A 22,823-nucleotide genomic window follows, 5' to 3' on the forward strand; every position below is an offset into this window, starting at 1 on the left:
ATTCACACGCTCTGTCATTATTGTTGTGATTACTACTGGTCTACAAACTAGCATCACTGCCGCGCCGCACGCATCCGATCTCGTAGATCTACACAGCAGTACGGAGAAAACCTTACATACAACATAACTAACTACGTCTACGTATTTCTTTTTATGGTCCGAAACGTACCACAGCGTTGCCCAAGCTCCCGAAATTCTTCTCTGCTTCGGTCACCGGCATCGCCTCCACGATTGCTTTCCATTTCCAGCCGTCGTTCTTGCCGCTTCCAGCCTCTCATCCTGCTCCTTCCCCTCCCCACAAGGCTCCTTCCAAGAACCTCCAAGACCTTTGTCGCATTTCCACCAACCCTTCACGGCAATATACGTTGTGTCTCAACTCCCCTTCTCCTTCTGCTTCTCCGGCCTCTGGGTTGGTCAGATACCCAGGTAGTCGTATCATTGTTTACACCAGACATCAGACACAGACACCAATACCAACCTTAATTAGTCATTAAGATCCGGAGATAAATCATATCAAGTCAAGTCGAATCAGATCAAATCGACTTCAAACTCATCTCATCATATCGAACCAAGTTAACAACAAGAGATCAACCATCTAACCATGTCTTCCCATCCCCACAGTTCGCTTGGGCTGGAGATGCTGCAGACTATCCTTGGAGACCCTGTCACTGACCCCGAGGAAGGTAAGTTGGTTCGAATAGGCACGCATGGCTCACTATTAGCCTGCATTCACATTCACCATTTACTATTTCTTTCAAATGTCCCTCGGCTGCCCGTACCATTTCATCAATGCGATTCGTAGATGCATCATTCCTTGTCTAACTGCTGACCAAAGAACCACAGAATCTTTTCTCATCTTCTCGCAAGCCATACCATCTCAGTCTCTAGGCTTCGTCGACTCCAAGGCTCCCACCATCCAAGTCTCAGTCGCTGGTCGCGACTTGGAAATACGCCAATCACGAGGTCTGCTGACCTCGGACAGAAGTGGAGGGACCACCGGGGCTGGTAGGAGGGGGATTCTGCTTGGCTCTCTTAGGCTCGCTAACCATGACCATAGTCGTCTGGAAAGTAACGCCGCTCTTTGCGGAGTGGATTGCTTCCCCCAACTTCCTGTTCGACGCCGGCTACCTGGACTCAGCCTCTACTGCCCTTGAACTTGGCGCTGGCGTCTCGGGCATCGTCGCGCTGACACTGTCCTCCAAGATCAAACGATACATTGCCACGGATCAGGATTATGTGATCAAGATCCTGAAGCAAAACATACTGGATAATCTACCGGTCGCACCCTCGGATTCAAAGGGCTCCCAGAAGAGGGCAAGGCCCAGGACCAAGACCCCCCAGGCCAAACAACAGACTTCATCACCAAGAGTCGATACGCTCGAGTTGGACTGGGAAATGGACTCTATGTCATCGTTGCCACACCTCCTGGGCGAGCAAGACAATCGCCTGGACTTGGTCATTGCCTGCGATTGCATCTACAACGAGGCCTTGATTGAACCGTTCAATAGTACCTGCGCACAGCTTTGTCGACTTGGATCCGATATGAACCCGGACAAACCCACTCTCTGTGTGGTTGCTCAACAGCTGAGGTCGCCTGACGTGTTCGAATCGTGGGCCACGAATTTTCATTCATTATTCCACGTGTGGCGTGTCCCAGACAAGTTGCTGACGCCGCCACTGAGGGAGGACACGGGTTTCGTTGTTCACATAGGTCTTTTGCGCTGACATTCTGCTACCCGGAAGTCCTGTGATACTTTACGCCAGACATTGTCGGGCGACTTGCAGTATCAGGAACCCAGTTCACGATCTGATAGGGAATATGCAACAAGGGATCCATTGTTTCGGACGCATGCCCTATTATGACAAGACTATCTACAGATTCCATAATCCTCACTACTCACGAAGGGAAGAAGTCGAGGGGATAGCCGAGCACGTCACATTGCTCAAGCTCTCGAAAGCCTTCATTTCTGACATCCTTGTCAAGGATCCTAAGCGTCGATGCTCCGGGCTGAACGGGCAACCAGGGATCCGTCCGCTCTATGGCAGATGAGGTATTCAAGAACCCTCGTGCACGCAAAAAGCCCATATTCGGATTTGGATCCCCCCCTCTTGCAAATGCTGTCCATGTATCGACAATGTATTGTGAAAAGGGAATGTCGTCTTCATCTCGGGGAACCCGATTCTGGCGAATAAGCGTCCCGAAGACGTAATAGAGCTCACCGCTATGGCATTTGAAATACGGTTGACGGACATCACCAAAAGGCCTCGATGCGGAGACAGGCGCCTCACAAGTTGGAGGATTTGGGCTCCATTCTGCGATCTGGTACGCTCGGTCGAATTCGTATGCATACGTACCCTGGAAGATCTGGTTCCCGGCTCCAACAGAGGCTGTTGATTGCCCCAAGCACCGAAACATAGCGTCCGTTGCAACCCGTGAAGTCAGATTGAAGATATTTATCGTGGTGTTGCCAGCTTGCACCAACGGGAACTTGCCCGACCTCAAAATACTCGATGCATCAAAGCCTTGCTCTGTAAGTGCTTGAGATGCGTTGGAGCTCGTGGAGAATTTGGAGAATGGTGCACCATCATCCCTCATCACTCCTGTCATCAGCGCGACTTTCTTCCTCGCAGCTGTATCGCCCAAGGGTAACTCCTTCTCCGGCAAATATGACCCGTCTATCACAGGATACCTGGAACAATTTAGACTGAGCTAGATTCACTGACACGATGAGGGCTTACCGTGCTACAGTCCCAGACCAACTGCCATTACGCAATCCTACCAACTTCAATGGATCCTGCTCCCGTAGACAAGCGAGCTGTGCGGTGTTGTCGGCTTGGCTACACCCAATCTCCGTCAAAATGGCTCTTGTTCTATCCGTGGCCTCTTGCAGAGTCAAGTATCGTGTAAAGCTAGATGCATACTGCGCTCCCCCAGGATTGCTCTGCATGATTGCCCTGGAAAACTTACCATCCGCCTGTGGTGATGCGAGTAGTGCTCGAACGGATGCTGCCCCTGCACTTTGTCCAAAGACAGTTATCCTATCTTTGTCACCACCAAAATCTTCAATGTGGGCGCGAAGCCAATCGAGGGCCGTATTCTGGTCAGCAAGTCCGTAATTTCCCGTCAGACCTGTGCCATCCAAAGCGAGGAAGCCAAGGGTTGAGAGGCGATAATTGATTGTTACGACAACAACGTCGCCCCTGGATGCCATATTACCGCCGTCAAAAGTTGTGTCAGTCCCTGATCCTCCCGTGAAACCGCCGCCATGTATCCAAACCATCACTGCCTTTCTTTTCGTACCTTTGCTGCTAGGTAAGTACGGAGTCCAGATGTTCAAGTTCAGACAATCTTCACTGCAGAACAAATTGCCATTGCACCCAGCCTGGACACAGGACGGACCATAGGACAGTGCCGAAATATTTCCACTCAGAGGCGAGTACCTGGAATGCGTAAATCTTTCTGGTTGTGGGGCGTATCTGATGCCCTGGAAGCGGAACGAAAGTCTATCACGATATCCTACAACACTACCATTCCTTGACCTCACAACTATCTGCCATTTGGGATCTGTATCGGCTCCCGATTTTGTACTCAATGTAGCAGACTGGGAGCACAAGGCGGGTAGACGCGCATCACAGTTGACCTTCTGGACTTGACCCTCTGCGTCAATTGCCTCGCATCGTACAGGGCTGTCCACCCAGAATATCTCAGACCGGTTCGCGCGGCCGCCTTGGGCAAGGTAACGTAGGAAGGATAGATCGGAAGATGGACCTGGTAGTGCCCAAAGGGTCTCTCCCAGCTCCGCGCAGCTGGACCGCGATTGTTTGTACGTTTGTTCTTTTCCTAGGACGATTGCCGCGGCTTGTCGAGTGCTCGAATCACCATAGAGGTCGTTGTGGGTAATTATTGCCAAATCCGACCCAATAGATTGAGGCCCAGGAAGACTCGTTGCACTTCGGACGAAAGAAATGAATGCGAGACTGACAATACGAGTGGAAAATGCCATGCTGGAATGCATGTGCGGAGAGTAGACGTCAAAAAAAGAGGCTGCAACATTGTGGGTAGGCAATCGCACCATATACACTACCTTTACGAGCAGGGGCGGTAGAACTATTATTCGCTACTCCGGGGGAAATGATATTGATCGGACAGCAGGTTAATATGCTGGAGTTTCGATTGCAGGAAGAATTACAGAGTGTGAGGAGCTAACGGAGGATTGGGACGCAGACCCGACGCATGTTTGATGGTTCGGTACCTGCGGACGACAGGGCTACTCCAACGATTGTAGATGAGAGATGGCATTTTCACAATTTGCGAGATCGCGAGGCATGGAGCGCACAACACGATTGAATGAGCTGGTTTGAGGAAGATATTGAAACTTCATCGGGCCATGCACCAAACGGGGTCGGAGGTGGAGAGACTGACTGCTCGGGACACACTGCGACACGACCGTTGCGATCTGAGGGGTAGATCGACATGGTTGGCGAACCCGAGGGCGCGACGATCATGTTCTCGAGGGGACAGACAACAGTTGCTTTAATGAGTGCTCGCGCAGAGTATGCAGTTACGATAGTCAATAACAGGAAAGAAAGGATGGAGAAAAGGGGTTTGTGAACAAACGATGAGAGCCATGAGATAAGAATGATCTCAATTACGCTATGCCCGATGCAACGGGAGCGAAATACGGGCGTCGTTCGGTTGGGTGGGACATTCTTGGATGTCAATATTAGTGCTCGGTCTGAAAGGCGGATTGCTTGGTGAAATGGGGGGGCGAAGTGTGTCCATGCATGCACTGTGCAGGCAGGCAGGCAGACGGGGTATCTTTTCACAGGCTGGTCTGCTTCCTGGTCGAGGAGAGGAGGGATGTTGGAAGGCGAACCGACAGTGCCAACAATCGTGGTGCTTCCCTCTCGCCTCCTCTTCGTCCTAACTGTTTCCAACAGTGCGAGTACGCTTTTCGGGACGATATGTCCCTTCGCTTTTCCTCTGGAGGACCGTTGCTGCTCTAGTCACTGGCGAGGAATGGGACCGTCGGGATACAAGTATCATCTTATCTCGAGTGGTCCTGACGTGAGCATCTGCTAGTATTGCGTCGTCGACGGGATACCCTGTTGGACAAGGGATAAGAGGAGGAGGAGTCGAGAATGGAGAAGATAACTACGACGCGCGTTTGGAAGAGAAAGGAAGTAGGTGGCCGGTAGTGCAAGGCCGTCTACCTACAGATACGCTGACGACCGTGACTTATCCTACTACGGCCATCCTGGACTAATAATATCTACCCTAAGTGAAGTCATACTTACAGCACAAGGAGAGGGAGAGCCGGAAAGGACAGCTGGGACTCTGGGAACTCGACGGGGATGGGGGAATGGACGTTGATTGGGTGGAAAGAGAAAAAGAGCGCGCTGCATATTTTTGTGACCAGCTTTGACTCTTTGAGCCCAAAAAGCGGCCCCCTCTCTTCTTTTTCCCACTCTTGCCGACTATTTTCGCACCCGTTTCCTTTTTCCCTTCTAAGTTCTGCCCACCCTTCCCTTCCCTTCCTCTCCGTCTCCTCTCCCGTGCCTCTCATATCCACCCTATTCCGTCCTGCCATCCCCTCCCATCCCATCCATCACCTTCCCACCCTCCCCCTGGTATCGGAGCGCCGCCGCCGCCGAAGGGACCAATAGGGTGCTTAAGGTTCTGCCTGGGACCCGTTCCACTTGCAGAGTTGCACTCTCCTCCAACTCGACCAGTCATAGTTGACACAACGCAACCAAGGTTGAGCCGTCGGTCGCGTCACGAAAACTACACCATAACATGGACTATCCTACACTCCTCATAGACTCGGAATAGAGGAGAGTGAGGGAGAGAGAGGATAGGGGAGAGAGAGGGAGAGACGCAGGAGTTCATTCTTCATCTCTCGGGGAAGACTACTGACAGAGTCACCAAATAACCAACCAACCAACTCTTCTGCTTGCTCAACCACCTAGTCTAGTCCTGATCTAGTCTCTATTTGGCTTTTCCACTCCGTTTCACCCTAACCATGCCATCCATCCATCCATCCAACATCGATGATGTCTGTCTGTCCATTGTTCCCCTCTAACAAACTCTGGGTTCGCCCTCTTTCTCACCCACGCTCTGCACGCACACGCTCATGCTCACGCTCACGCTCAATAAAATGCCCGCTCGCTGCGCCCGCGCGATGCACTGCACCGTACCGCACTGCACGCACAATCCCCGTCCATTCGCACATCGCGCAGTGCCTCTCCGGTCACCCACTTCAGAATGACGGTCTGCTGCCTAATATGTCCTTTCTGACAAGTGATGCACTCGTCTATGACCGCTTTGAAATATTGCGCACGCATGGTCAGAGAGCCATCACTCCAATTTTCCCATCACCAGCACACATGCATACAATCAAACGGACTCACGAAAATGCGACAACACCGCCTTCTATTCTGTCCCAGATTATTTTAACGACTGGCTGACCTCTTTCAGCCCATATGTGCAAAGAACAGGCACGGCAAGTAGTCCGCCGCTGCTCTGGGACGATTATGTTGATGTAGTTTTGTGCGGAGTTCTGTATGTACAAACCTGCTACTACTAGGAGAGGAGTCAGTATTCTTCGCTCCACGATCTCTCCTATGCTCTTATTCCCTTGCCTATCTCTGTCACTACCCTCTCTATCTCTATCTTCATCTCCATCCATGTCTCTAAACTCTTCCTTCGAGATTCTTCTTCTCACTCGATGACTCGTCCCCAACATGTCCGAGTGCTAGGTACGAGTACTCCGAGTACTGAACTGCTACTGCCACTGCTACTGCTGCTACTAAGAATGAACCCGCCTGGTGGACTTGCCTTGGCCATTGGCGGTCCGAGCTCACGCGCGCTTACCACATCTAGATTAGATCGCTTCTCGCTCACTCGTTCGCTCTCTCTTTGGCTGGTTGGCTGGCTTGTCTTCTCTCTCTCTCTCTCAGTCTCTCTCTCTCTCTGTCGCTTTGGGAGAGTAGGTGCCTCTCGTTCTTTCCCTCACTAAACTGCCTCTTCTTCTTCTACTACCACTACTCTTTCCCTCCTCCTCTCAATCCACTCTCCACGACGCTCACCCCTCAACACAACTACGATCGCCTCACGCCATTATCGACTACATCTTATCACCTCCTTACAACGATCACTCCCTTTCACTGTGACATCGCTCGCCGTTGAAGACCGCGATCCTCCCTTGTTTGTTGGGGAGCCCTTTCACGCCTCATCACCACCCTCCCCCTCTCGTCTTCCACGAGCGCGCTGCATGGCCACACATACAAATCACCTTTAAAACCATAATTATACTCCTAACCACGCCGTTCTGTTCGTTTCTAGACTTCCCTCGTCTCGTCACGACCGCTCCTTCCGACGCTACCCACCTCGCGATCCGCCACGAAAGCCTTTGCTCCCTTGTCAGCAACGCCTCTGAACGCTCGAACTCGACCCAGAACGACATCGGATCGGTTTCCAAGGGGTGTCCATCTCGTTACGCGTCGGCATCGTCCGCTCGGTCTTGGTCGTTCGCCCAACTGGCGTCATGCGATCCATAGCACCTCGAGCCTGAGCCCACCTATCCTGCGATCACCACCCTCCATCTCACTTGCGAAAGGCGGATTATGACTGAAGTCTCGTCCGTCAAGGCGCATGCTGACCTTCAGCCCGCTCCCGCCCTCTACGGTGGGCCCTCACCGATCCCCTACACCAACGGCTCATCTGCGCTAGACGGTACCGTCGAAGAGGAAGAGTCTTCGGTCATCAAATGCATCTGCGGCTACTCGGACGACGATGGCAACACCGTACTCTGTGAAAAGTGTGATTCGTGGCAGCACATTGTGTGCTACTACGTAACGGCACAGAACGTTCCAGACATCCACGAGTGCGTTGACTGCCTGCCACGAACCGTCGATTCCAAAGGCGCCGCCGACAAGCAGCGACAACGCCGCGAGCTCCAGAACAGTATCGGAGAGCGTAAGGTGAAGCCGAAGACTGCCACAAAGAACCACAAGAAGAGGGCAAAAGACCCGCTAGGATCCGTCCAGCCAAACGGCTGGGCAGTCCATTCGAACAATGACCTGCACTACAACCCTGAGCGCAAAAGCGGAAGCCCTCGAGACCAACCACCTCCCAACAAAAGACCCAAAACCAGTCATCGAACCTCTGGTTCTGTCTCCGGTGTCCTAAGTCAGGCGCCTGCTCTTGCACCGGGGTCACGCAAGCGTGCCAGTTCAACGATGCACAACGGACACAGTCCAGTAAAGTCACCTCCCCTCGCGGATGGTCCACTGGAGGAGTTCTCGCCCGAGTTCATGAACCTGTACCGTCAGGCTGAACCGGCCTCGGCTGACTCGAACTCTTACACGGATATCGGCGTTGCAAACGACATCTCGCTGTGGCTCAACGACCGTGAGGCACTCGCCGAAGCAACCGGTGGGCTACACCCAGGCGATGTTTTCCAACGTATCGACCAGACAATCGAGGATCTGGAAGCCCTCGCACCGATAATAAACAAGCAAAAGGATGATGATTCTCGAATCATGGTACATGGCGCCCACCCACAGTGGCAGTTCCTCACGGTGGAGACTTTCGTACCCCAGCAAGCCTTTATCGGCGAGGTAAAGGGCCGCATCGGACGGAAAGAGGACTACTTCTCAGAACCTGCAAACCGATGGGACCTCCTTCGCCATCCCGAACCTTTCGTTTTCTTCACACCCCGATTACCCCTCTACATCGACACGAGACACGAAGGCACAATACTACGCTATGTGAGGAGAAGTTGCAACCCGAACATTGAAATGAAGATACTCACCCAAGGGCCTGAGAGTGGTTATCACTTCTGCCTGATAGCCATGCACGACATCGAGCCAGACGAAGAGCTCACAATTGGTTGGGAGATCGATACAGAGATCCGACAAAGGTTAGAAAATGCCGTCAGCAACGGCGACATACGGAAGGAAGGATTCAAGAAGATCGAGCCTTGGGTAGCCAACGTGCTTTCCAATTTTGGAGGGTGCGCATGCAGACGAGGGCCTGAGTGTCTCCTGCAGCGAGCCCGTCGTCCAAATAACCCTAACGGTGACCCCTTGCAGCCTCCGAAATCCACCAAAGGCAGGAAGTCAAAGAAGACGCAAGTTTCTCCTCTGAGTACAGGACACGCAACAAACAGCCGCGCAGGCAGCGAGGCTTTCAATCGTGACAATGGTGACGATGAGAACGCGGACGGTCGCTCGACATCTGGTTCTCACAAGTCGAGCAGTCGGGACATCACTCCAGCAACTCATTTGTCAGTGGATGGAGGGGATTCGAAGATGTCGGATCGGGAGAGACGGAAACTCCAACAGCAAGAGCGGTTGTTCGAGCAGTTGGAGTATGATGAGCAGCACAAGAGCAAGCGAGGAAAACGAAACAGCGCTGGCTCGGCTCTCAACACACCAAGCCTCTCCTCTTCCGTAAGGCGCAAACAACGAGCTCCCAATCCTGAAACTGACCAAGACCAACAGAAACAACTCGGGCCTTCGGAGCCTTCGCCTTCCGCACGAACCTCCCGGGACTCCCACAGCGGCAACCGCAAAACGTCTGGCAGCTCGGTCAAGACCAATGGACGGACGGTGTCTAAGCCAAAACCTGTCTACGTGGACTGCTCTACCCAGACAGACGGCGATCCCGCGCCTACAGTAGCAGACAAGGCACCTACTGCTACTAAGCAGAGGCTCATCAAGCGACCTGTCTCCTTCAAGCACAAGCTCCTGCAACAGGCCACTGCAGACCGCGAGCAACGAGAGCGTTCCGCGTCCGTCAAGATGGAATCACGATCTCCAACACTCAAAGACGTCTCGTCTTGTAAAGCATCGCCTGTTCGCCCCGTCGCTGATGTTGGAGAGCCCACTGTTACGGACGCTTCTACAGACGTGCCAGCTGCGCCAAAGGAATCAACTCCACTGGCGGAATCCAATCCACCCAAAGAAGAACCATCTGCCCAAGAGGCAGACGTTGACATGAAGGATGCAGATACAGCAACAACCCCCGCGCCGCCATCTCCGAAAATCGAAGAGATGCCTGATGCGCCAATCCTGGACGCTGCATCCGACATTTCGCATCCACCCGCCCAACCACCACCTCCTCCATGGCCCAAAGAGGCCAGCCCTTCTCCAGCTCCGTCAGCGCAGTCTGCACATGCCACAGCGGAACCCCCCAGCGAGGGCGATGTAAAACCAGAAGCACTCGAGATCCGACTCCCATCACCCGATCCCAGCAATCCGGCGGCGCCGTTGAGTGCCATCACTCCAGGTTCCGCTCTTGCGCAGTCGCCTTCCGGACTGCCGTCCGCACCATCACCGTTCTCTCCTTCGGTCTCGAATGCTGTTAACCCGACGCCAGCTAGGAAGAAACTCAGCCTCAGTGACTACACCAACAGAAGGGCCAAGCTGGCGCAGACACAGTCAACGGGTACGAGCGCAACACCCCCGCTTGCACAGTCTCAGTCCATGACATCTCCTACTTTGTCTACAGCAAGTCTTCCAACCACTGGCTCGCCATCACGGAAGAGTCCCGAACCTGTCGCCCTGTCCACTGTCTCCGAGGAGCCGAATCCGACGCCTACAACTACCTAAAAAGACCAAGATACCCACTCTTCTTCCTTCTGTCACCTCTTCTTTCGTGGACACTGGCTCCTCAGCTGGGGTGCTGAGCGCCCTATCCAACAGCTTTCCTTTCCGTGGATTTCCACTGTACATTATCTGGTCGAGTTATAGCCGTTCCCTTCCAGTTCTTTTCTACTACTCTCTTCTCTTCTCTTCTTGAATCTGATGTTTGAAGATAGTTATGGTTTTATGTTGGGCCACACAGTGGGGGAACGCCTTCTCACGCGCTTCGATTACGCTCGGACTGTCCGCACTTAGTCTTTTTCGGCCAGTCATTTCATTATCTGGCTGCATGGCCAAGGATCTACACATCCTTTTTCTCTTCCAAAAAGGGTTCAGTGGGGGCGGCGTTGATGCGTACCTAGGCATGGGCTTTTTTTTTCCCTCTTTTTTTTTCTCTTCTGGGATTCAAAATTCAAAAGAGGGGGCGCGCGCGGTGGGGGGCACATTTGTGTACCGTTGCTTGAGTGTCAAGTGTTGGCGCTCGCGACTTTTAAAGCTCTACTTTGCTTTTCTCATTCTATTGTTGTTTTTGGATGGATGGATGGATGGGGCATGGAACGAACGACCGAACGAATCGAACGACAAAAAGGATTCGGGTTCCCCCGTTGTTGTGTTGATCTTGGTCAATGGCCCGCCCGTCCGCCTGCCGGGCGGAAGGGGGGGTTACACACTACTTGAAGAAGGATTATTATACTGCTGTGTGAAACGCTTGCAAAACTCCTCTCGAAAGCGGGACAATATGCGAATGGAATAAATTAAAAAAGATACCTCGATTAATTTCCAAAAACAACAACAAGAACGGCTTTCTATTGGATGAAGTAATGTGATGTGACGAAGTGTGGTTTTTGCATGATTGATCGAGTTACTTGCTTGTCACCTTGTTTTAGTCTCTTGTGTGTGCGTGTGTGTTGACTATCTAGTATTTCGAAAAGATACATCGCCGCGAATATATACGGATATCAATGAAACACAAGGAAGGGATCACTCATTTCGAACCAAGCCATATCATGATGGGGGAGGGGAATAGATATATATATGATCAGCTCAAACCCATGGCAGTGCCTTTTCCTTCGTTCCGTTCTCCATTGCTATTTCTATCAGTATATGCATTGCACCTCCTCCTCGATGTACCAAAAACACAACGGACACAAAAGCCACAGAGGTAAAAGCAAAAACCCCGTCCCTCCAGCAGACGCCTTCAATCGTAATGAACATAACCCAAACTCGATGATTCACGAATCAATACCTCGCCTTCTCATCCGCCGTGACATGCTCCTGCCCGACGGCCGTGCCGTCCAACTCAATTGGCGAGGACGAGGTATGCTCGTAGTGGCGGTGACGCCGCAGAGTCCACGACGACGAAGACGACGTCTTCTCTCCGTCCTTGTCTTTACTACTGCTATCATTCTTTTCGTTCCCACAAGCGTCAACATCGCTGGCGTACACAATACCCTCCCCGCCATGCGTCCTCCCGTACGTCCCCGTCTCAGCGCTGAAATCAAAGGTCCCGCCCACGGAGCGGGGACTCGCTGCCCTGCTTTCTTCTCTCTCCTCCTCGTCGTCGGATGTGTTGGCGGGATGGTGGTGGCCGCGGCGTGTAGGGTTGCCCGCGCCGCCGAACTGCTCTCTGAACTGCGAATTTCGGAGTGCAAGGTGCTGCTGTTGTGCCGCCGTTGAGGTTGAGGTTGAGGTTCCCAGGGGTAGAGATAGCGATAGCGGGTTCATCGTTGCGTTGGAGGTGGTGGTTATGGGGCTTGTGGCGTGGGACCAGCCTAGGGATCTTTTGCTCTTGAGTTTCCTGGTGATGGCGCTTGTGTTGGGGTTGCTTGTGGTTTCGCGCATCGGTGGTGGCGGTAGTGGTGGAGGTGGTGGGGAATATGCGTTTATGTTTGGATTCCATTGATGGGAGGTGGTGGGAGGGGTGTGCAAGTCGTACGCTGGCGGCTTCGTCTGAGGAGGCGATGGCATCCCCGTTGATGCTACTGCTGCCGCAGAAGAAGATGACGTTGTCTGGAAGATATCAAATAGCGTTGGACTGGGGGGCGTTGTACGCCGCGCGACGGTCGACGCCTTGCGGTGGATCTCCTCCTTCAGCGTCTTCGAACGTGCGATGTAGAACGTCAGCAAGGCGGCCAGTGCGGCGACGAATATTGCTGCTATGGAGATCCCTGCGATCGTGCCGGGGCTGAGATGGAGTTTGGTGTGCCCTCCTCCTGCTGGGTTGGGAAGGATAGATGAAGTGGCGGCGGGAAACTCTGGGGGAAACGGCTCGCCGGGTTGTAGGACGAATGATGCGTTGTTTGCGAGTTCGTGTTGGACTGAGACAGGTGTCGAGGCGTTCTGAGAGGGTGGGTGTCAGAGTGTGTGCGCTCATATCTCATCTGAAAGGCGCTATTGATGAATCATGGTCTGGGGTTTCAACTTACGGGGTTTATGGCTCCGACCATGCTGTACTCGTCACAGCTTCCTGGCGCACTGCAATAATAGAATATGGGTTCCGTGTCGTTGACCCTGACGTGAAATTTCGGTGGCTGTACGTAATGAATCAGTACCTGCAGGTTGGATTTCGAAAGATGATCTGGAGGTTGAAAACAGGGAATGCTACTTACATTATCTAGGACCTCACTAATGACCTTGAAGCCGCTGAAGAACCCGACACGCCCTTCGCCGGTCATCTCGTAGGGTATGCAAGCGAATCCAAATTCCGACCTCACGACAGAGTGGTTCTGGGGGTAGAACGAGAATTCGATGATCTATACGGAGACTATCAGCATTGCCTGGCCTACTTATGCAGGAATCGCTGGAACGAATGGCTGTAGCTTACTTACATCTCCAACATCGGCTTTGGTAGAATCCGGAATGAATTTGTGGTCGAAGCCGACCTTGACAGTATGCGTCTTTGCGGGACGACTGGAGTTTGCCGCGGGCGGGACATGGCTACTGGCAGCCGGAGTCGTTGTTACAGAGACTTGTCCAACGCTCCGGGATGGGAACACTGAGACAGCAGGTGGGAAGGGCGTCGATGCCGGTGAAGATGGCGGCACATTTTGGGCATCCGAATACGGGAGAGTTGTCAGCCATAGGAGGAGCGCTGGGATGACGGATGGGAAGTGGATGTTCAAGGCTCGGGTGCGAGTTGTCCACATTTTCGTTGTGACCATTTCATTGCATAGAGCAAGTGAGGTCAGTCGTGCCTATGTTCTGTAGTGATCGGGGTCAAGAACGAGGGAGGGAGAAGGTCAAAAGGTATATGCAAAGCATAGTTCCAGAAATATCATTGGTGACAAAGGTGTCAACGCTCCCCACATCAGAGAGCAGTCCATCCTTTATTCCTAGTGGCTGATAGCGGTGCGAGGTATTGGATATTCGAGGATCAAGACCTTAGCTATTCTTTATTATTAGTAGAACCGAGGAGCCAATGGAGTAACAAAGAATAGGGCGCAATTCGAGTATCGATAAGTAGGATGATCAAAGGTACAACAAAGGGGCTCTTCTCTGAATCACAGTCTGCCATCACGGTGGCGTAGAGGCAAAGGTACAAAACTGTCCGAATGTGGCCAAAGAGTTGGTGTATGGAAGTTGATCCAAATTGGAACATGTGCTCTGTCACTGCTGGCGTCATTTCTCTGCCAAGGGATTGTACAGAGGGTTGGCACGCCGGGCTGGCCCACTGCTAGTATTTTATGTCCACAGCAGTGCCTTCGCGAGGTTTGTCGCGAGCATTAAGATAGTTTACTGGCTACAGTACACTATTAGATAGACACTTTCGGTATAGAACATACATGAAATCAGCAGGTGGCCAGCCCGACGTGCCAACCCTCTGTACATTCGGGCCGGACAGGGGAGTAAAGTCTACGCGAACGGCCTGACGTATCATTGATCGTTGACTGGCATCTTCGATCCATGGACGGGAGCGCGGGTCTTGTGGCCGGGCCAATGATTGCTGCTGCAGGAAGTTCATCAGAAAATGAATACACTGACACTAATTTCTTAGTCAACATGCTTTATTGACATTGTGATCGTGAAAACCTAATATTGAATTGTCCTACGATGTTTAACGCTAGATTTTTGCATCTGTGGAATCATCAGCCCTACAGAGATAGAAATGGCATGCGAAATGCCTAGATATTGAACGGATGTTCGAAAATTTGAGAGAACGAAGTAGAGCATTTGCTCATCTGGACTGGTAGCCCATAGCACTGTGGATGATACCTAATATTCTTTTTTCTTCCACAGACTTATTGATTCGTCCAGTGAATCGACGTTTTCAGTTCAGACCAGGGTCGCCAAATGGATCATTGCTGGACGAACTGCCGGATCCAGAGACATATCCAGAAGGTGGTCCAGAGAGCTTCTGGGCCTGCTCCGGGTCCCAGATAGGGAATCCGTCAGGAGGTTGGCTTTCGCCCAACGGGCTGCCTTTGGCGTATCCAGCAAGGTTGCCATTGATGCCGGTAAGAGCCCAAGCGAAGACGGCCACATCACGGATAGCCTGCATGAATCCGCTCTGGAAGGCAGGCGAAGGACCTGCTTGCGCCATTGCCGGATGCTGAGCGCCAAGTGGATATGGTAGATGGTGAGGGAGCGCTGGCTCGAATATGGGCTCGTGAGCCCAAGGAGCAGCATAGACTCCGTTGGGGTACGATGGTTGAGCATTTGGCATTGCTGCCGTTGGTATGCTTGGGCGAGCGCGGCGGAGACACACGACCAACCCATCCGAGGTACACGAGACCACTGCTTCCAGCTCAATAGGCTCGTCGAGGGCTTCCGAGTTTGGCGAGGCACCGCTTGTGGATGATGCCAATGATCTACTGTCGGATTGGTGCAACGAGCTGGTCTGTCCCGATCCCGTACGGTGGCCCGAACTATTACCATTCGAGCCACTTGATGGGTTGGAAAGGCCGTTGCTGGAGGATTCTGCGCCAGAAGTGGATTGACGTCCGACCCCAGCCTCTGATTCATCGTCGGAGGTGGTGACGTCTGTCATGGTCTCATCCTCGCTCTCGCCAGACGTGGCATCGTCGGCAGGCGGATCGTGCTGGCGAGGATCACGGAACCAGAAGCGCAGATAGGCGATACTATCATTACCCTTTGCAGATTCCAGGCATCGCACTGCGTCGGCAAGGCAGTTCTCTTGGATGCAATAGTAGAAGCTACGGCCCTTCATGGCCTCGCTAGAAATGCCTAGGATCTGCTCGATGCCGCTGGTGGCATACATGACGGTTAACGACCGAGTAAAACGATTTAAGAACAAAGCAGCGCGCGGTTCGTGCGTCTGCTCCTCATCACCCAGAGCGAACTTGCTGGACAGATGCGACAACATATGATAACGGGGATCTTTGGGAGAAGACGCGAACATGCGTCGTACCAGGGGGGCCTCTACGGCTCGCTCTGATCAGATGGTCAGCATGTTACGGGAGTGAAGAGAAGCTCCATGGTCAACGTACTTTGGCTCTCCATGCCGTGGCGGTAGATACTAGTACAGCAAACCATGACATCGTAGACAACGGAAAAACAGCACTCGCAGCCTACATAGTCACCCTGGCGGTTCCTAATGCGGGCATACGCAAGAACAGCAGCCTTGTCGAGACGAACACCACGGTCGTGTTTTGCCTTTGCAAAAGGGACCTCATCTGGATGGAACCATTCCCAGACTGACTGGTTGACGACCTCATCGGGAGTGTGCCCGAGAATATCAACGATTGAGTCGGAGGAGTAGAGGATGCGAGCATCCGGGGACAGGTCTGTAGTTGTGAGCACAATGGTAGCAAGGCGGGGCGTAGAAGGATTTACCGTGAATGGTGATGAACGTGGTATCCATTTGGTGAGATTGACAAATTGATTGATATTAGATTGGAGTGAATGGAGAATATGAAGTCCTTGTTGGGCCCACGGTCGTCCAGCGTATCGAATCTAATAATTCGTGGTGGACTAGCCGAGAGATTGAAAGGAAGGGTGAGAGGTGGAGAGAGAGGGAGGAGGAAGAAGGCAAGGTGGTTATGAGATGTGCCTCGACCGGGCTAGGCAATGGAGATTTGAGGCAATGCTTGGATGAGAGTTTGATAACAGGGCGAGAAGCGAGGTTTAATTGAGGGAATAATTAGCGGAGGAGAGAGGCAGAGGCTGTAGTGCACAGAGTAACACACGAGACAACGGCGGGTCCAGTGCAATGGAGCGTTGTAACGCACGCGCGGCGCTATAGGAGGAGTAGGTCTAGGGTGACATGTAGGGCATGGGGAACGGATGGCGGGAACGGTAAGGATTAACTGTAGGATGGGTTGGACGCGGGTAGCAAGAAATAGAGGCGCAATGGGAATGGGGAGCAAGGTTGGATGGAGGTGGTGGGTGGATGTGGGATGAAAGTTCCCCCGGGTATAGTAGACGCAGGCTATGGCGTCACAGGGTAGAAGAATTTGAGACCGGGTTTGGTTCGGTAGGTTTTTATGGTATCTCCAGTCTCTGAGTATGGAGATGAGGTACTCCGTAGACAGGGTGGATCTACGAGGTAATAAGCGAGATTCCAATCTTTCTTCTTCGGAGGTCGAGGTGGAAAGAAATTGGCATCATGAATGGAGAAAGGAAGTGGACGTCTATGGGCATAGAGAGGAGAATACCTAGTGATTATGTTGGGACTTGATAGAGATGTTAACTATTGTAGAAGCACGATTACTGTAATAAGTAGGTAATTGATTAAGTAAGGAGTACAAAGTAGCCAGCCACGGTCCTGTAAGGTATGATAGGTAAGTTAAGAAGGATTGTGACTGGTGGGCGGCAGCCTTTGTTAGTAGAAAGTTAGTATCAAACTAGTAACACAAGACAGGACAGTATTGAACACTCCGTACGTGCGTAGGTGGTGAACATAGGATTGACCCCATTGTAAAGAGGCGCAATTGGACACGCGAGGTTGTTAGCTGAGGTTCGTATGGAGTACAATGGATGTGGTTGTGTCTACTCTGTACATGGCATGGCCTGGCTATGTGTCTGTGCGTGCGGGTACGGGTGCATGGGCAGTATACAGTAGCAGGGTAAGGGTTGACCGTCGTATGCAACATGCAGCATGCAGTATGCAGTGTACAGGGCATAAGGTGCAGGATGCATGATGCACAGCACGCAACTCCAGCAAGAGAGAATAGGAACCAAGAAAAAAAGAAGGAGAACGTGAAGGAAGAAGGAAGAAAAGCGAAGGAGAACATGGCAGCGAGGCGAGGATGCGCTGTGCAATGCATAGACCTCATACCTATGTTGTTAGTCTACTAATGATTATTCTAAGTGCCACCAAATGAACTTCAATTCGCACTCCTATTGCAGTCTCTTCTACTCCGTACTCCGTATCATTGGGAAGATTCATCATCAATGGTTGAGGCAAAGCGGGGTGTGTCTCTTGAGATCGTCGATCCTTAGACAGTAGAACTCAAGCCAAGTGACTTGTAAAATAATTTCTTTTCATGAGCGTTCACGCTAGCATAACCAAAGGACGAGCAACAACAATGTTGGAGGCTGCAACGCTGCACGTGCAACGCCGGCGAGTCAAACAGTCACCGGAATGATCTCGATGGGGCGTATGGCTTTCATGGGAGCCTTGAAGCGACCGGCGCAATGCAGTGAAGAAGCGGTATACCAGGATTCAATGCCAGAGCTTTGCCAATGGAAGGGCAGGGCAGGGAAGACAAAAACCTGTGATAAAGCGCAACAGGACGACGACAAGGGACAAAGAAGTCATTCTGCGTCCTGAATGGGAGGCAGCAACCAGTAGGATGGCACGAGACAAGTGTGGTGGCCACTCAATAAGAGAAGGTACAGCACCCGCTGTGATGTTGCAAGGTCAATGTGATACGGAATATGATGAGTTGCAACTTAGTGGTGAGTTCTCATGGACTTGTCAACCTTGTCTGTGACCATTAATCTGCAACTTGCAATTTGTACCTGGTAACAACTTACAAGCAGACAGGTAACTTCCTCCTACGAGCATTCGTCGCCTTCCAATGTAATCGCACAATGTGGTGATACTGCTCCTTAGGTATTGCGAGAAGGAGTAAGGAGTGTGACGTAGCAGGTATCCAACATATCCATTATTGTACGGAGTAGAATTTCAGGTCCTTCTTGCATACCTAGGTAGGTGCTCTATGGCAACAACCCCTCAACCCAGACCGTTCTGATTTCGACTTATTCTCAACAACATCAGTACTAGGTATTGGAATTGATAAAGGAAAAAGAAAGAAAATGATGTGCACTACTCCGCAGACGGAACAGGTTTGCACCGAGAAGAACTATAACAAAACCCGTAACACGTGCCGAGTAACCCAGCGGCCGATCCTTGCTCTACAACATGTTCCTGTAGGCTGTAGTTGATAGTTAGTTACTCCAATAGATATTACCTACACACTCTCTTTCTCTCCCAACCTTGCACCCTTTTGCTGCACCTCTCATGCACCTCACCTATCCTTTGGTTGGGCTCGCCTGCTCGCCTCTCTCGGTTGCCTATTATTGTACCAGTACGCCAACTCTACCCTTACGCAATTCCGACTCGCCTGACTTGTCAGGGCATCAGCTCCGTTCCCGTATTTAGGTTCCTCCAGAGTCTCCCACCACCCTGCTTTCTTTGATCCATGTCCCTGCTTAGAACCCGTGCCGCCGCCCTGTCACCGTCTTCCTGCATGGCCTTAGCCCTTAAGCAGTAGCAGGTTAGGCGCAACGCGAGTCGAACTGCTATCCTAATGCTTTGGTCATTGGCTACCTTTCTGCATCAACCAGAGGATCGGATAGCGGGGGGATCCTCGTCTGTAGCATTAAGTACGACCTGTCGTCGCAAAATCACATACTCCCAAGAACAATGACAGGTCATTAGAACCTGGACTTCAAGCTTCAAGTGTCTTCTGGCCTACAACGACTGTTGTGAGGGCTCATTGTAGAATAGTTGCCAGCGAAAGGATAGAGCGGTCCTACGCTATGGATTAAGACTGCTATCCGGAACACTGCGTAGAAAGCAAACAGAACGAAGGGTGACAGGGCAAGAAATGACAACGGATTTCTCCATACCGGAGAGGATATGTCTTTAAGTTACGCCTTTGGTGCTGTGGATTCCAACCACAAGTGCTCGAATTGGAGTATCAAGAACCTGATTCCCAACTTTTTCTACGGGTCACACAGCCGGATGGTGGCGTTTCGATGTCCCGAAGCGTTTGTGTTGTAATAATGCGGATACGCCTTGTCCCTCATGAGCGAGGACCGTATGTATGCACATGTATGGCCATGTAATGTCATCGTCGATTTCGATTGCACGCAAACAAAGTTGTTAGCCAAGGTGCTACGCTAGTAACCGTCGCCAAGCGCCTCTTTCGTCCCCCACACGCTTTGCTCTTCCTCTCTCCTAGTAACTTGCCTACACAGCAAGCAACCACCAACCGCCACCCTTCCCTAACTTCCTACCCTACCTTGCACCTCGTACCCATTCATCTTCACTCATCCATCCACTCAACCCACTTGTACATTATACTTCGTACACCATCTCATATCAGAATACTCCCTTTGACCCTCGTATTTCCTTCCATCTGCAGGAGCATGAGCTGCAATCATATTTTAGACTCTCTCGTTGGGCACTGCACCCCTGCGCATCTCGACCCTGATGCTTCTGCTTCACCACAATTCACCCAATCTCGTGCTTAGGTAGTCTCCATTCACCATCACTGTCACCATACTCCGTCTTGCATTGGTGCCGCCCCTCGCTTCCTCTGATTCCGAATACCGGCATACCGAACTATCGATCCTATCCTACCCCATCCTGAGTCTACTGGCTTTCCTGCAATGTCGAGCACGCATCACCGCCGTGACCTCCCTACTCTCTTTACGACCCTGAGGCTCAATGCACAGGTATGAAACTAACTTACGCTGAATGGTCTTGATTACTTTATGGTTTAATCTCGGGGCTAACGACGTATCCCACCCATTCATTAGGCTGATGAAGCTAGTGAGTGATTCTCCACTCTTCCTTCGTCCTCCATGCATCGTAACTAATGTCTCTACCAGCTACCTGGTACGATATCAAGTTTTGTCCGTACACGCAGTCAGGAAAGCCACCCGTCTTTGCCGTGACTGGCGCTTCCAATGTGAGTAGTCAAAGGTGTACTACAGTGCAACAACCGCGACCCATAATTCCCCCCATCTCCTTCCTATGGACTGACAGGCCTAGACTGTCATCTGCCGGTGTATACCTTCCGAGGATGACGCCATTGAGGTCTTGAGGTGGTTTCAAGATGAAGACCACCAAGAAATTGGAGTTGATGTGGGATTCGGCTTGAACAGTCTCGCTTGGTCACGTGTCAAAAATGGTGATCCACTGGTTTGTGTTGCTGGATCAGATCCTCGAATAAAGATTCTCAATGTGGTTACCGGTGAGATTGTGATGGTAAACATGTCCTCTCACCAGAAGTCTTACAGCGTTGCACTGACGTATGAATACAGACTCTCGCAGGACATGGCGGTGTAGGTTGACACCTTGAAATCTTCTCCGCACCCAGATTGGCTGATGTCGTTTCTCCCTTCCAGGCAATCCAAGACCTCGCAGTTTGTCCCACGGATCCATATGTTCTAGCTTCTGCCTCAGATGACCAGGGCATACGCATTTGGAGCCTAGATCCCGCGCACGAGAAGCAGCGCTGCGCTGCAATATTGCACGGAGAGGGTCACCAGGAGAGCGTATTGGCACTCGTAAGTGCCTGAGCTCTTTGGCAATAGATTACGGTCTGAATCGTTCCAGGGGTTTCACCGCAATGGAAAATGGCTGTTGTCGGGGGGTTTGGACGCCCGTGTGAATTTGGTGACACCCATCTCTCATCCCCTTGCTGTGCAATCCACCTAATGAGCTGCAGTGGCATATTCCTGCGGTCCAAAAGGGCGGCAGCTTATCCGATAGGACGCCCGTCATTCACTATCCGCACTTTTCTTCCACGGAGATACATACCGATTACATCGACTGGTAAGCCCCCGCCATCCCCAAGCTGTCGCCCGGCGCTTTCTGCTTCAGATCGAGCAAAGCTGAAACTGGTCCAGTATTCAGTTCTACGGCGACCTCATTCTGTCTAGGGCAGCTCGTGGCGGACAAATCATCTTGTGGCGCATCGATAACTTCGATGGTGCAGACCTTTCAGCGCCGCCTGCAGCCCCAGTCCCATTGGAAGCAACCTCCTTCGAGAATGAGGAAGTCCGATTACCCACCGACTGGACCTTGAAGACGAGGTCTGCCTGGGACGGCCGCTTCCAGCGCCTGCTAGCCTTCGGGCTACCCAATGTCGGTGACGAGTACTATCTCCGCTTCAGCCTCTTCCACGGGCTGGGCCAACCGCCGATCCTCGCAGCAGGAAACGTCGGCAAAAGCACCGTCTTCTTCTGGGACCTCCAGGCCCTGGAGGACGCAGGTGTCGGCGATGCGCTCTCCCTCGCCGATTCTGATCCATCGAAAGTCCTCGACAAGACGTGGGCGCTGAGGAACCAAGACCGAGCTGCAAGTGAGGCCTCATCTTCTTCATCGGTCACCGCTTCTGTCGCCGCGAGCGAAGTGGAGAGCGGGAGAAGCACGCCCGTGACCGGCATCAGCGGTCCCCGACCCGTTGGTCGGCCTCCCGGACGACGCAAGAAGAAGGTAAAGAAGGCAAAAGAGGTCACAGTGCAGAAGGGAATTGGAGACCCTTTTCATCCCATCAAAGCTCATAAGAGCGTCGTGGTGCCAAAATATGCGTTCACGGTGCGCCAGGTTGCGTGGAGTCCATGCGGGGACTGGTGCATAGCGACCGGGGATAAAGGGGTGATTGCAATTTTCAGAAGATGAACTTAACGCAGGTAAATAGGTTGGTTCATCGAGATCGTAAAGACGTTATCGAACCGTGGAGTTGATTGCCAAATTTACTGATATAGGGGGCGCAAAGTTTGATTTGAACAGGCTTCAATTCTTATGCTAGAGCAGTGACAAGAGGAATTGTTCAATGCCCTCTTTTCGAAAATGCGTGTGGATCCCGTTCTCGCCTTTACATCAAGACATGTATATGCTTGAGCGATGGGTGAAGAGTCTTTAACCAACTGCTCAACTTAACGACAGTGGGGGGTATATACTCGAATAACTGTACAACAGAAATATAAGAAAAAAATCCCAACATGCATACAACACCTGGACCGCGGATGTC

The 22,823-nt window shown here is 51.9% G+C and overlaps 8 protein-coding genes across 8 annotated transcripts; 4 read left to right on the forward strand and 4 right to left on the reverse strand.

Annotated features, from left to right (window-relative positions):
- Positions 1-364: 364 nt before the first annotated feature.
- On the forward strand, positions 365-1,890 carry BU24DRAFT_118785 (uncharacterized protein). Its single transcript, XM_033520875.1, has 3 exons — positions 365-683; positions 844-1,005; positions 1,058-1,890. The coding sequence occupies exons 1-3, from the start codon at positions 602-604 to the stop codon at positions 1,723-1,725; spliced, it is 912 nt and encodes a 303-aa protein (XP_033387718.1). The 5' UTR covers positions 365-601; the 3' UTR covers positions 1,726-1,890.
- On the reverse strand, positions 1,818-4,004 carry BU24DRAFT_386239 (cholinesterase; the record flags this gene model as incomplete). The annotated part of the gene is made up of 2 exons (XM_033524911.1): positions 1,818-2,690; positions 2,758-4,004. The coding sequence occupies 2 exons, from the start codon at positions 4,002-4,004 to the stop codon at positions 1,898-1,900; spliced, it is 2,040 nt and encodes a 679-aa protein (XP_033387719.1). The 3' UTR covers positions 1,818-1,897.
- Positions 4,005-7,626: 3,622 nt separating this feature from the next.
- On the forward strand, positions 7,627-10,617 carry BU24DRAFT_386243 (uncharacterized protein; the record flags this gene model as incomplete). The annotated part of the gene is made up of 1 exon (XM_033524912.1): positions 7,627-10,617. The coding sequence occupies one exon, from the start codon at positions 7,627-7,629 to the stop codon at positions 10,615-10,617; it is 2,991 nt and encodes a 996-aa protein (XP_033387720.1).
- A 105-nt stretch (positions 10,618-10,722) lies between these two features.
- BU24DRAFT_118802 (uncharacterized protein) lies at positions 10,723-11,454 on the forward strand. The gene has a single exon (XM_033520877.1). The coding sequence runs from the start codon at positions 10,829-10,831 to the stop codon at positions 11,402-11,404; it is 576 nt and encodes a 191-aa protein (XP_033387721.1). The 5' UTR covers positions 10,723-10,828; the 3' UTR covers positions 11,405-11,454.
- A 234-nt stretch (positions 11,455-11,688) lies between these two features.
- Positions 11,689-13,948, reverse strand: BU24DRAFT_489357 (uncharacterized protein). The gene is made up of 4 exons (XM_033533636.1): positions 13,479-13,948; positions 13,260-13,403; positions 13,077-13,181; positions 11,689-12,990 (listed from the first exon to the last, which is right to left on the reverse strand). Exons 1-4 carry the CDS (start codon positions 13,809-13,811, stop codon positions 11,890-11,892), a joined length of 1,683 nt encoding a protein of 560 aa, XP_033387722.1. The 5' UTR covers positions 13,812-13,948; the 3' UTR covers positions 11,689-11,889.
- On the reverse strand, positions 13,924-14,355 carry BU24DRAFT_118800 (uncharacterized protein). Its single transcript, XM_033520876.1, has one exon. The coding sequence runs from the start codon at positions 14,270-14,272 to the stop codon at positions 14,036-14,038; it is 237 nt and encodes a 78-aa protein (XP_033387723.1). The 5' UTR covers positions 14,273-14,355; the 3' UTR covers positions 13,924-14,035.
- A 562-nt stretch (positions 14,356-14,917) lies between these two features.
- Positions 14,918-16,471, reverse strand: BU24DRAFT_342194 (uncharacterized protein; the record flags this gene model as incomplete). The annotated part of the gene is made up of 3 exons (XM_033523306.1): positions 14,918-16,041; positions 16,098-16,394; positions 16,444-16,471. 3 exons carry the CDS (start codon positions 16,469-16,471, stop codon positions 14,918-14,920), a joined length of 1,449 nt encoding a protein of 482 aa, XP_033387724.1.
- Positions 16,472-20,044: 3,573 nt separating this feature from the next.
- BU24DRAFT_489359 (WD40 repeat-like protein) lies at positions 20,045-22,798 on the forward strand. Its single transcript, XM_033533637.1, has 8 exons — positions 20,045-20,528; positions 20,674-20,753; positions 20,837-21,052; positions 21,109-21,129; positions 21,193-21,354; positions 21,404-21,463; positions 21,516-21,622; positions 21,697-22,798. Exons 1-8 carry the CDS (start codon positions 20,510-20,512, stop codon positions 22,469-22,471), a joined length of 1,440 nt encoding a protein of 479 aa, XP_033387725.1. The 5' UTR covers positions 20,045-20,509; the 3' UTR covers positions 22,472-22,798.
- Positions 22,799-22,823: the final 25 nt, after the last annotated feature.

Source organism: Aaosphaeria arxii (assembly GCF_010015735.1).
Source record: "Aaosphaeria arxii CBS 175.79 unplaced genomic scaffold BU24scaffold_2, whole genome shotgun sequence".
NCBI lineage: Eukaryota > Fungi > Ascomycota > Dothideomycetes > Pleosporales > Aaosphaeria > Aaosphaeria arxii.

Coding starts and splice junctions, on each gene's coding strand:
- BU24DRAFT_118785 (XM_033520875.1), top strand. CDS start 602: ATGTCTTCCCATCCCCACAGTTCGCTTGGGCTGGAGATGCTGCAGACT. Junction 684..843: donor TGTCACTGACCCCGAGGAAG/GTAAGTTGGTTC, acceptor AAAGAACCACAG/AATCTTTTCTCATCTTCTCG. Junction 1,006..1,057: donor TGGAGGGACCACCGGGGCTG/GTAGGAGGGGGA, acceptor CCATGACCATAG/TCGTCTGGAAAGTAACGCCG.
- BU24DRAFT_118802 (XM_033520877.1), top strand. CDS start 10,829: ATGGTTTTATGTTGGGCCACACAGTGGGGGAACGCCTTCTCACGCGCT.
- BU24DRAFT_489357 (XM_033533636.1), bottom strand. CDS start 13,811: ATGGTCACAACGAAAATGTGGACAACTCGCACCCGAGCCTTGAACATC. Junction 13,404..13,478: donor CCAAAGCCGATGTTGGAGAT/GTAAGTAAGCTA, acceptor GTCTCCGTATAG/ATCATCGAATTCTCGTTCTA. Junction 12,991..13,076: donor TGGTCGGAGCCATAAACCCC/GTAAGTTGAAAC, acceptor CCACCCTCTCAG/AACGCCTCGACACCTGTCTC.
- BU24DRAFT_118800 (XM_033520876.1), bottom strand. CDS start 14,272: ATGACGCCAGCAGTGACAGAGCACATGTTCCAATTTGGATCAACTTCC.
- BU24DRAFT_489359 (XM_033533637.1), top strand. Junction 21,130..21,192: donor CTCTCGCAGGACATGGCGGT/GTAGGTTGACAC, acceptor TCTCCCTTCCAG/GCAATCCAAGACCTCGCAGT. Junction 21,355..21,403: donor AGGAGAGCGTATTGGCACTC/GTAAGTGCCTGA, acceptor GAATCGTTCCAG/GGGTTTCACCGCAATGGAAA.